The 12,514-nt window shown below is 38.6% G+C and overlaps 1 protein-coding gene across 16 annotated transcripts in view; it reads right to left on the bottom strand.

Annotated features, from left to right (window-relative positions):
* NCKAP5 (NCK associated protein 5) overlaps window positions 1-12,514 on the bottom strand; it is a 1,067,666-nt gene that overhangs the window by 469,117 nt on the left and 586,035 nt on the right. For all 16 annotated transcript variants that reach the window (XM_051849620.3, XM_051849629.3, XM_070071010.2 and 13 more), the window contains one exon: window positions 10,401-10,534. In XM_051849620.3, coding sequence (XP_051705580.3) covers window positions 10,401-10,534 — 134 coding nt within the window. The remainder of the gene's footprint in view (window positions 1-10,400; window positions 10,535-12,514) is intronic.

Genomic DNA, 12,514 nt, shown 5'->3' with positions numbered 1-12,514 from the left:
TATGAAGCAAGACCCCTACCTTACACAAAAAATCCACTCAAAATGAATCAAAGACCTAAATACATAACCTGATACCATCAAATTATTAGAGAACATTTGGTAAACCCTGCAAGACATTGGAATGGGCAAGAGTTTTTGGAAAAGACCCCAGAGACACAGGCAATCAAAGTCAAAATTCAAAAATAGGAGTACATCATATGGAGAAGCTTCTGCGCTGCAAAACAAACACTCAGCAAAAAAATGAAGAAGCAACTGACAGAATGGGAGAAAATATTCGCATACTATGCAACAGATAAAGCATTAATAACCAGAATATATAAAGAGCTCAAGAAACTCAACAACAAAACAAACAACCCAGTTAAGAAATGGGCAAAGGACTTAAAGAGGCATTTTTCAAAAGAGGAAATCCAAATGTCTAACAGACACATGAAAAAATGCTCAGGCTCACTAGCCTTCAGGGAAATGCAAATCAAAACCACAATGAGATTTCATCTCACCCCCATGAGAAAGGCTTTTATACAGAAATCAACAAAAAATGCTGGCAAAGATATAGGGAAAAAGGTACCTTAATCCATTATTGGTGGGAATATAAACTGGTCCAGCCACTGTGGAAGACAGTATGGAGATACCTCAGAAATCTGAATACAGGAGCCAGTGCTGTTGTGTAGCAGGGAAAGCCACTGCATGCAGTGCCATCATTTCACATGGGTGCTGGTTCAAGACCTGGCTGCTCCAGTTCTGATCCAGCTCTCTGCAATGGCCTGGGAAAGCAGTGGAAGATTGCCCAAGTCCTCGGGCCCTTGCACCTGCATGGGAGACCCAGAGGAAGCTCCTGGCTTCTAGTTTTGAATTGGCTCATATCTGGCCATTGCAGTAATCTGGGGAGTGAATCAGCAAATGGAAGGCCTCTCTCACTCTCCCTCTGCCTTTGCCTCTCTGTAATCTGCCTTTCAAATAAATAAATCTTTTTTTTTAAAAAAAATGATATCTGAATATAGATCTACCATATGACCCAGCCATCCCACTATTGGGATTTACCCAAGGGAAGTGAAATCAGCATATGAAAGCATTATCTGTACCTCCATGTTTTTTGCAACTCAATTCACAATAGTTAAAATATGGAATCAACCCAGCTGTCCATCAACTGAAGAATGAATAAAGAAATCATGGGTTATATATACCATGGAATATTACACAACAAAAAAAATGAAATCCTATAATTTGCAATAAAATGGATGCAACTGGAAAACATTATACATAGTGAAATAAGCCAGTCCCAAAAGGACAAGTATCTTATATTCTCTCTGATCTGCGGTAACTAATAGAGACCTAAAAGGTAATCTATAGTGAAATTTACAATTTGAGATGCAATGACTTTGAACAGCCCTTGTCTCAACTGTTGAGGAATAGTTTTTTAATATTATTTGTTGAAATTTATGAATATAAAGTTAATTAAAAATAGATCTTAGTAAAAAATAAGAATGGGAATAGCAGGAGGAGGAAGAAGGGTGAAAAGGTGAGTAGGGTAGAAAGAATCACTATGTTCCTCAAGTATTTATGAAATGCATGAAGTTTGTATACCTTAAATAAAAGGTTTCTAGGGGAAAAATCAAAATATAAATCACTGCTATATGGTCAGGACATAGTTACTACTGAGAAAAGATAAAGTTTGAGATTGGGAAGAGTCACCTGGAGGGGTCCTGGGTTCTAGGCAATTTTCTTTCTGGACCCATAGTCTTTTAAACAAGGATGTTTACTTTCAGTAATTCATGAAGTTAACTATTTGCCTATATTATTTTTCCGAGTCCATGTTTCCTTTTTCAAAAAACATTCATTGAACTGGATCTCTTATACCTTGCTAGAAGGAATGCAAAATGGCACAGCTTCTTTAGAAAACAGTTTGCATTTTTTTAATAAAGCAAAACATGCTTACTCTGTGACTCAGTAGTATTACCATGCTCATAAAGATACTTCAGTGAGTTTTTGAGGAAATGGATTTAAATGTTTCTGTATCTGTAAGAAACAATTCTGAACTCTGTGCATAGTTTTTTTAGTAATATGCATTTCCAATTAATTTTTTGAAGACCCTCTTGTTTATTCAAGAGACATAAAAACTCCCTAACACGTGGGCATGAATGTTTAATACAGATTTAATCATACCCACCCAAAACGACAAGAAACCTAAAGATTCAACGTCAGGTGCATAAACAAAGGGTAGTATAGCTAGATGCCAGAATACTATTCAGCAATAAAAGGGAATTAACAGCTGAAAAATGTCACAACATGAACATCTATCAAAAGAATCACACTAAATGAAAAAACCCAGACACTACGAATTAAACACTTTATAACTTCATTTATCACCTTTCTAGTGATAGCAAAGCAACTGGTAGAAAAATCATTACATGTGCCGGGGACTTAAAGTGTGGAAATGGGACTTGTCAAAAGCACAGAAATACTTAACATTTTGGTGGTAGTGGTATTTTTAAGGGTATAGGTTGGTCAAAACTTACCAAATTGTATACCGTTAAAAAGAAAATTTTCTCTGAACTTGCCACCCCAAATAAAATATTGAGAAAGAATGAATTTATTTAGTTTCTAGTTTTAAAATAAAACATTCTGGCGGCTGGTGTGGTGGTGCTGCCTCTTAAGCAATGTATGCAACATTAGCATCCAACACTGAGGCGCTTGTTTGAGTCCTGGCTGCTCTGCTTCCAATACAGCTCCTTGCTGAAACACGTGGCAAAGCAGCAAAAGATAGTACAAGTCCTCAGGTCTGACACCCACATGGGAGACCAGGATGGAGTACCTGGCTCCTGATTTCAACCTGGTCCAGCTCCAGCCGTTGCTGCCATTTGGGGAGTGACCAACCAAATGAAGTACATTTCTTTCTGTGGCTTCTTCCTCAAATCTCTCCCTGTCATTTTGCCTTTCAAATAAATAAAATTCTTTTTAAAAATTTTAAAAATAAAACTTCTCTATATCACTTAATTTTTTAAAAGACTGATTTATTTGAAAGAGAGCTACAGAGAGATCTTAAAACTTCTGACTCACTCCACAAACAGCTGGATCGGCCTAAAGCCAGAAGCTTCTTCCAGGTCTCCCATGTGAGTGCAGGGGCCCAAGCACTTGGACCATCCTCCACTGACTTCCCAGGTGCATTAACAGAGAGCTGGTTTGAAGCAAGCAGCTGGGAATCGAAATGGCCCCCATGTGGGACCCACTGTACCACAGCACTGGCCCTTGCTTATTTTCTTAAAAAAAGTATTTTGGGGGAGCGATAGTGACACATTAAAGATTTTAACAGGCAATAGAGAAAATATTTTGAACAGAGACTAAATCATTCATGCTTCTATTGATGGCTATTTCTTCAAAGAAATAATTTATAACTGAAAACAATTCTACTTGTCATAACATTCTTTCTGTTCAGGCTTTTTCCCAAAGCAGCTGAAATAAATCTTCAAGTGGACAAACATCAGAGCCAAGAGCAATAATGATTAAGTTCACCACAGAGTATTTTAACTTCATTTTGCCAGTCTACTTCCTCAGTATTCTCTCTGGCTGCTCTCAACAGAAATTTTCCATCTAGGTCTGGCAATTTTCTAATCTCTGTGTCTCTAGAGTTGAGCAACCAAAACAGACATGGCCAAGTCCCAGTCCCACGGAAGCTGGCTATGATTACAACATAGACACTAGGGCAACTGAATCCAAGACTTCAGCCAGCACAGAAGCTCACTGTTAGAAGTTTCAAGAAGGAACAGCAATTGTGTTGCAATGGCTTAAACCTGGGACACTCACATCCCATATTCGTGTGCCAGTTCAAGTCCTGGCTTCTCTGCTTCTGTTCTAGTTTCCTAATGTGTCTAGGAAACAGCATATAATGGTTCAAGTACTTGAGTTCCTACCACCCAAGTGGCAGACATGGATCAAGTTCCCAGTTCCTAGATTAGCCTGGCCCAGGCCTGGATGCTGAGGCTATTTGGAGAGTGAACCAGAGGACAGAAAAATCTGTGTCTGTCATTCTACCTTCCCAGTAAGTAAACCTTTAACAATACTGGCAAAGAAGAAACTTCAAGAAGGTTTCGTTATAGTAGCCTAGTTACTACAATACACAGTGCACTGTCTTTTAAAGGGCTTAAAGTATTATAAAACTACAAGGCAATCCAATATCTTTATTTTACAGATGAGCAAACTGAGACCCAGAAGGGTCAAATGACTTAACCAGAGTTATTAGGTTATTCAGCTACCCCACTAAGCAGAATACTGCTCTTTGAGATGCAACTCCAACTACACTCCATGTTAATTTTTTTTTTAATTATTTGAAAGACAGAGTTACAGAGACAAGGTGAGACAGAGATCAATCTTCCATTCACTGGTTCACTCCCCAAATGGCCACAATGACAGGGGTTAGGCCTGGCCGAAGCCAGGAACTTCCTCCAGGTCTCCCACATGGGTACAGGGGTACCAGGACTTGAGCCATCCTCTGCTGCTTTCCCAGATGCATTAGCCATGAGCCGGATGAGAAGTAGAGCAGCCAGGACTGGAACCAGCACCCACATGGGATGCCAGCAATGCAGGCCGTGGCATAACCCACTGTGCCACAGTGCTGACCCCTAATTACATGTTCTTTACCAAGGATGCACAACAGGCCACACGCCTTTCATGCTCTCTCCTCAACAACATGTAGCTGTTTTTAGAATCTAAGAAGCATGTGACAGGATTATCATTTCTAAGGCAGAAACAAGCACAAAAGAATAAAGGAATGCTGACAAATTAGTAAGTTAGCTGCTCAGGGAGGTAGAAATGGTTTCCTTCTAGTTCTCTACAGTGTAGGCTTCAGCCTGCCTCTGATTTGCTCAAGCAGAGCTCCCATGCTAGATCACTAAGACATAAACTTCTGACACCGAAATATGATCCGTTTTCTGTTAACGGTGCATTTTAAAAGATGCCTTTTAAAATCTTTTCTTCTATCTCTCGTAATTTCAAGAAAATTCATCCTTTAGCCAATGTTGCTTTGCCATTTTAAACTTCTGGGAGATTTATGCAGAGCAGATGAGATGCCCCCATTTTTATGAGAAGTCTCAGCCAGAAATATTGCTGATGGTGTGGAAATAGCAACTCCCAATCGATGGAAAATTGCCCTCTGTATTCATCAGGAGGAATGAGGCACTCAGGAAGCTGTTCTCCCAGACAGGTGAAAGTTGATGGTCTGAGATGGGAACAAATTTAGAAGAAGAGAAGAGCTCGGTGCTGTTGATTGCCCAAAGGTCAATTGACAGCTTTTCTGTACTTGTTATGCTTTATTCCTTCTAAAGATACAAGTGAAATGTACTTTTAATGTACCAGATACAGAGGCAGAAGGGATTAAGTGTGCAGGATATTTAAGGCATACTATTCTCTTCCGCACTTTTCTATGCCAGGTACCTACAGCTTCCAAACGGGCAGAAAAACAAACCCCAGGATTCTATAAAGTTTCTAAAAACCAATAACATGAACAGCAACCAGTGTACAAGTTAAGTAGTAAAACCATCTCCATTTATGGCTACTTGAAGTTTAACACACAGCAGACTGCACTTAAGCACAGCCATCAACTTTGAGAGGAGAATCCCCATTACATTAAGCAAGGAAATGGCTGCAAGGCAGTGCTAACAATGCCAGAGGAGGTCAGAACAGGCTAAAAGAAAACCTGGAAAAGCACAGAGTGAAAGATTGCCTCTCATTTGCTTGACTTTTTAAAATTCCGGATCATTATGAATGACAAACCTGAACTTCTTTCCTAACTTGCATGTTCTGTGCCTGGCATAGACACACTCATGGAACATTTCAAGGCTTCAGAGAAATACTAAGTGATGCCTGGTATTTAGGGTGTGAAACAGTTTGCTAACTGGAGATACTTTATATCTGCCAGGTGGTAATTATGTCAGACTGATTCTAATTTAAAGCCTTAGATATAGTGTAGCACAGCTCTAGCACATGCCATGAATGTGCAATACTATCACTCTGCAATCTTTCATTTCATCTAGCTGTCCCTGCCACCGCATAACCTATTAACACATATCAGGTCTGGTTGTCCCGAATATGGACAAAATCCCTCTCCATTTCCACCTATACTAGAAACACTCATATGCTGTGCTCACATAAGCAGAATCTCTGAGAGTGGCTGTTGTCCAAACAGTGTTCACTACTCATCTACACACTGATTTGATTATTTTCAAAGGAACCAACTCACATGCATGTGCAAATCACAACTGGTTTGTATGAAATTGGTACTCAGTACATGTGCTTTTCTCTTGACAAGCCTTTTGTTGTTGTTGTTCTTTTAAAGTCCCTGATATTACAACCCAATATAACCAGTCCTAGTTTGGAGACAGTGGTCCTCAAAATGCTTCTCCAGGCGCATCTGACCTCAACATTTCACAAATTCAAGGTGGAAAAACAACACTGGGAATGTAAACCATGACTATCTTTATATGGGTACCCAGAAGAGAAGGCAGTGCCATAGCCTCAGTGCACACCACTAATCTTGGCCAGTTTGAGAATTACAAATCAGAAGGGTGGGGAGGTAGAGGTAGTTGCGGAACTTCAGATGGTTACAAACCTAAGCCCTCATAAGATATGCTCAGCCACATATCATATACAACACAAATAATGGGTTGAACAATCATTGTCACACCTGGAAATCATCTTTGCTATATACCATGAACTAACAACAAGAGGCAGCAACCCTAATACTGCCACCTGCCCCTAAGTACTACCTTGCTGAAGGGCTCCTGCAATGGTGGGGAAAGGTGCCTTGTCAACTATCTCTTTTTTCCCTTCCTTGCATTTAATTCCAGGAAGTCAGCGGTCTGAACTAAGTTGATCATGCCTGCCTGAATCACCCTTGCTCCAGTACATTTCTGATGGAGGAGCTTACACAGCTGATTATGTAACTAACCTCTGACCACTCATTTTTGATTTTTTTATTGCCCAAACTTAGGACCATTGCAGATCATTACTCCCTAATCAGAGGTCAAGAAGAAGGAAGAGATTGTGGCTGATGATTTGGTGGTGACATAAAAGAGTACTATTCATTCAACCATTTTCATACATTTTATCACCTAAGTGATCCCATTGCTCATTAATACAGATACTCACAAATGTTCAAGTTTTGCCTGGTGCTTTCAAGCCAACAGCTCCATCACAGAATTGACATCACAGAAAACCAAGTCCCAGCTGGTCTCTCCTAAATCACTCATCCTGACACCTCAGTGTCACTTCCCACATGCACCTGTAACTATCCCAGCATCTGACTTCCACTATTCACTCTCACTGTTTCCTCATGAGGTACCTGAAGTTAAAACTCAATCTGCTGAGAGGCTGCCACACCCACAGTGCCATCAAACATGTTAAGAAAACTCCTCTGCCAGAATTTTGTGCCTCTGTGCTCAGGTTCATGAAAGAAGTGCTGGAAAGACACGCCTACACATTTAAATGCTGCCATGAATCTGCAGTCTAAGAACTTGACCTGAGAATCTTGAGCAGTGTATAAGCTCTTAGTTTACATGTGATTCCTTAGACATGGGTCCAGCATTCCTATTTCTTAAAGTATGAAATTCCAAAACTGCTTAACTGTTCAGATAGATGTGCCACAAAATAAGTAGCAGTACTTGTAAGAATTAATCCAATTTGTGCCATTTTGAACCACTATTCATCGTACCCTTCAGTGTCTTCTGGGAAAGAATGCATGAGATACATTCAACTATAAATATACTACCAGAGTTAATTAATGTTCCTCACTTTAGTAGTATCCTTTAAAATTTACACAATTACAAATTTTCCTTATGTCTTCCTGTTTGTTGTCTCTGCTAGAAATCTCATAGTTAAATTATAAGCTCATTGTCAGAAAACCAGTGGGCTTATATGGCTAAGATCAGTATCACAACCTCCTTTTTTTGCCTTTTCTGTCCTACTGTAAATCTGCCTTTTATTCTAAGCCACACCACATCCTTTCAGAAAGGTTATTAGCTTAACTTTACCAAGTAACACTAGTCTATGAACAATGCTGAAAGTAATTCCATAATCTATTATCATAAATCAAAAACACCTCATCAATTCAAGGAAAACACACTGAAGGATAAATATAAAAAAGATGAATGTAAAAATGTTCAGTATAATAATTTTTATTATAAATTTCTATTACTATTTTAGATGCTGATCAAATATAAAGGTGGTACATTTGATATATATTCTATAATGCTGACAATTTTTCAGACATAAATGAACAAGATTTTTTAAATAAGCCCAACTAGAAATGTCTTTAAAATCAAGTTTAAACTGTAAAAGGCCATCAGAAATGGTTCAATGAGTCTACCCAAATTATCTTGTAATTACTTTATCTGTTATATATGCTTTCTCCCTGACTTTGGCTGATTTACTTCAGTTGCCTGGTTTTAATTGGACTTAAAGCTTCAATAAAACCAAAAAGTTCACCTTAGAAAACTAGTTGCTCTGAAAAAAATAAAAACCTTCACAAAGCTAGTGAAATCGGAAAAGACCCCCTAAAATTTACCCTGAAATGTGGCCCCTTAAAGTTCCCTAGAAATGCTATCTGGGGTGCCACATGCGCTACATGTATAGCCATCATTTATTGTACACATAATTATCTTCTCCTTCAGCTTAGGATAGTCTTAATCCTTGTGTTTATCAAGTCTGTATGGGATTGTCCTGGGATTTACAACAGATTACCCAGTACCTTATGAAAATAATTTACTGTACCATGCGTGTCTCACATAAAGTAAATCAATGGCTTACATATAAAGGCATCTCATTTAGACAGTGCAGACATAAGCAAAGATCTGCCTCCTGCTTTCCTTGAACATTAAGATAGAAAATATTGTAAAGCAGTGCTTATCTGAAAGCTGATTTAGTGGATGGAACTCCTTGATTTCAAACTGGGAGACATAAAGCTGGAGCTGGCATCAAGCTGAATGAAATACCGAGGATAAGGTGGTATAAGTGATAGCCCACGAGGGGTGGGACGTCCATTTGTTAAGCTGTTGACGGGTGTATTTCTATAGCACCTGTGTATTATCACGGGCTTGAGGAGTTGAACAGGGCATTCGGTTCTGACACTGAGCCCAGAGGAGCCATCCATCCTTCCTGCCCTGCTCCTTTAAGAAGCCTAAACCAAAGCTACAAACATTTCTGCCATTAGCCATTGTTAGGAATATAATTTTTAAAAAGTTTATAAAAAGAGAACAAACTTCAGGCATTCTCAGTCTATCACTGCAACACATCTTAAAACTAAAACCGAAAACAAGCTATCATTATAAAAGTCTCATAATAAGGAAGTTACGCCCATCACCAATTAAAGAGTTACCAAATCCCGGAAGTATGTGAAAGCAAGACTAACAGTTTGCTCTTGTGGATTATAAGGCAACTTCTCAAACATGATGCCACCTAGGATAATATTAATGGTGCCAAATGAAACTAATTATAGGTCCTATCATTGGACCTCATATGGTAGTTGATCAAAGCATATTTATTACTGCTATCTTGTATGACTAGCAAAAATTGTGCTAGATAATATGGAAGACATTTATTAGCTCTACAAGTATTCAATGAGTGCCTGCCATGTGCCCTGCTTTCTGCAAAACACTGGCCTGTCATAAAATTACCTAAACCTCAAAGGTGTCTTGATTTTGTAAATAAAGAAGCATAAAAATGAAAGCAGACCCTCCCATCTCACCTCCCACAGGGCGCCTGTTTGTGACCCTAGGACTACAAGTACACAGGTTTGTCTTGCTTTTTCCCCAATGAACTGAATAGACTTTAACATAATAGGTTGAATGATCTCCTAGCCCCACATTAACCTATTATTGGAAACTAAAAGATTCTGACTGTGCTGCAATTAAATCTAACAAAAGCTCTTTTTTTTTTTTTTCAAAATCTTTCTTTCAAATGCTGCCTGTGTCTTGTTTAAAAAAAAAAGGAAGCAATTTTCTATTTTTAAACTACTCTTAAGTGGTTCCTTTAAGGAATGAGTAAGAGCTTACTGAACGATGAGATTCATACTATGGTAAAATTGGATTGTGATTAGGAGTGAAATCTCATCATGCAGGCTGGCCTTACACAGAAAGACAAGTCTACAGAGCACACAGTCACCACAGCTCACTAAGATACCCTTGGTTGGGGGTGGGGAGCAAAAGCTACAATACAGCATGGACTATGTAAGGTGTAATCGAAAGTTGCAGGAAACTGGTCCAAATGCAAAGGGATGGCCAGAAGAGATGGTCTAAAAGCCTGGGAAATTAGCTCAAATGCAACCAAAGCTTGCAGAATGGAAATCCAACCCTAGGTGTTATTGATGCCAAGAGGGGTGCGCCTCAGGAAGCAGCATGCTCACTAAGAAACCTTACCTGGAGAACTGCTGCTGCAGACTGCGCATCTGAATCCTGTTGCGTTCAGACTCCAGGGTCACCTCCTGCAACCGCTTCTCACTTTGAAGACGTAACTGTCTCTCCTCCTCCAATTCATGGATCAGCTTCTCATGCTGGGAAAAGCACAGAGGGAGTGACTTTTAAGATGCTAATGTCAAAAAATGATTAGCAATACCTGTTGATTAATAAGTGCTAACTTGAGTTTACATATATAAATTTCATTATTACAGCAACCCCATGAGACAGGCTCTCATATTAATCTTTTGTTTTAAAGTAGGTAACCAAGAATCAGAGCTACCTGAGCACTTTGTGCAAGGCCATATAAACCAGAAAGTAACAGAATTTGAGTCCTACCTGAATTAACTCTAATGTTGAACAATTTCTACTAAATCAGGAAGAACTATGACTCTAAAATACTATCAAATGCCAATCATCAGATGGGAACTATTGCCTGTACAGAATTATTTCATCTCTTCTATCTCTGGTATATGTTTTAACGGGAATAATATTATCTTTATCGAACAACCAAGAATTTCGAGTTTATTAGACCATGTACTGATCAAATTAATGCTAAAGTTTTAATTTTCCCCTTTCAGGCTTTTAAAGATGGAAACAGACTGAACCATCCAATGTTTTTATAATCCCAGGAACCAGCTCATCTCATGGATGGGCATCAGATTCCAACACCAGCTGAATGATCTAGAACAGACGGCTCAGTACACACTCACCCCTGGAAGCAGTGCAAGCACATCCTTGAGAATCTCCTCTTTACTGACTCAACTACACTAGAATCTTTTTGTTTAGATTTTGTTCTATTTTTGTTATTGCTGTTCTTTAAGACTTATCATACTGTTTTGGAAATTGCTATTACTTAATTTAGTAATAGCAATTTGCAAACAAGATAAATGTTCTATGGTAAAAACCAAAGATACAATGCCAGATTGTGAAGGACATGTATTGTCTTAAAGGCAAAGTGGAGAAACAGAAACCTGTCTTGAAATATATGAAACTCTGACTCCATGGCAGGGGTTACAGGGGATTAACTATGATCCTTTGCAAGGGACATTTTCACAAGAAGTGATAGCAAGGATGGATTTTCTCCAGCTCTAACTCATGGAGAAAAGTTACCCTGAAGGCCAGGAAGGAAACATTTGCGATATACAAATGAATCACTTTACTCTACAAATACATATCATGCTGTCTCTGTACCTTTGACTATGCCCTTAAAACCATCTGAGTTTTCTCTATCAAAAGCCTGGGGCTCCTTGCAGGCTCAGCTTTAAGCCATGCCTTCCAGCACTTTCCCCTCATCATTTCTTCATTATTTCTCTCTTGTGTTCTAAGGGCTGCTACAACTTCACTGTTTCTATTTATTTCTGCGAATTTATTATAATTCTTATAATTTACCCTAACTCCCTAAACAGATACTTATTTGGGATTAGGACTAGGCTTATTTGCAATTGTAAATCACATTTTTAGCACATTTAAAGTCATATCTGAAATATATTTGCTGGTGATTCTGGAGCTGACCTTTTGCCAAATTAGCCCAACTCCTTGAAGGTCCATTTTTAACATCCATAATCAGTAACTTTATCACCATCAGAAAAAAATAAATGAAAATCCAACCTTTATTCTGTGATTTATGAAAAGTGACATTCTAGAAACTTTAGAAACAAAGAGAAAGGCAATCGGGAAAGAAATGTACTAATTTAAGTCAACAGTGTAGAACTGTTTTAAGTAGAATATTTTATACATTTTGCCACAATAAAAATTAAACATTTTATACTATAATTGCATGTAATTAAGATTCCTCTCTGTACCAACTCAAAAGAGTAGAAGGGACATCAACAAATATTGCATATTGCATATTTTGGAAGATTGCATGCTGATTTCAGAATAAGCAAAAAAGAAGTGAGATGATGTATAGGCCCAAAACACCTGCTATGAAGGATATGAAGTTTCCATCAAAAGTACAGCATGCAACATTGATTCACTCATGGCCACACTGAAGACTCCCCAAAATCTAATGAGGCAGCAGACCCTTTTCACCCGAGTAATCCTCTGTTCTATATGTTGATTCCTTTCCAAATGCC

The sequence above is a fragment of the Oryctolagus cuniculus genome, chromosome 3 (assembly GCF_051225735.1).
Source record: "Oryctolagus cuniculus isolate XC-2025 breed Fujian yellow rabbit chromosome 3, ASM5122573v1, whole genome shotgun sequence".
Lineage (NCBI taxonomy): Eukaryota > Metazoa > Chordata > Mammalia > Lagomorpha > Leporidae > Oryctolagus > Oryctolagus cuniculus.
The sequence above is the reverse complement of the archived record's forward strand: the minus strand, read 5'-3'. Positions and strand labels throughout refer to the sequence as shown.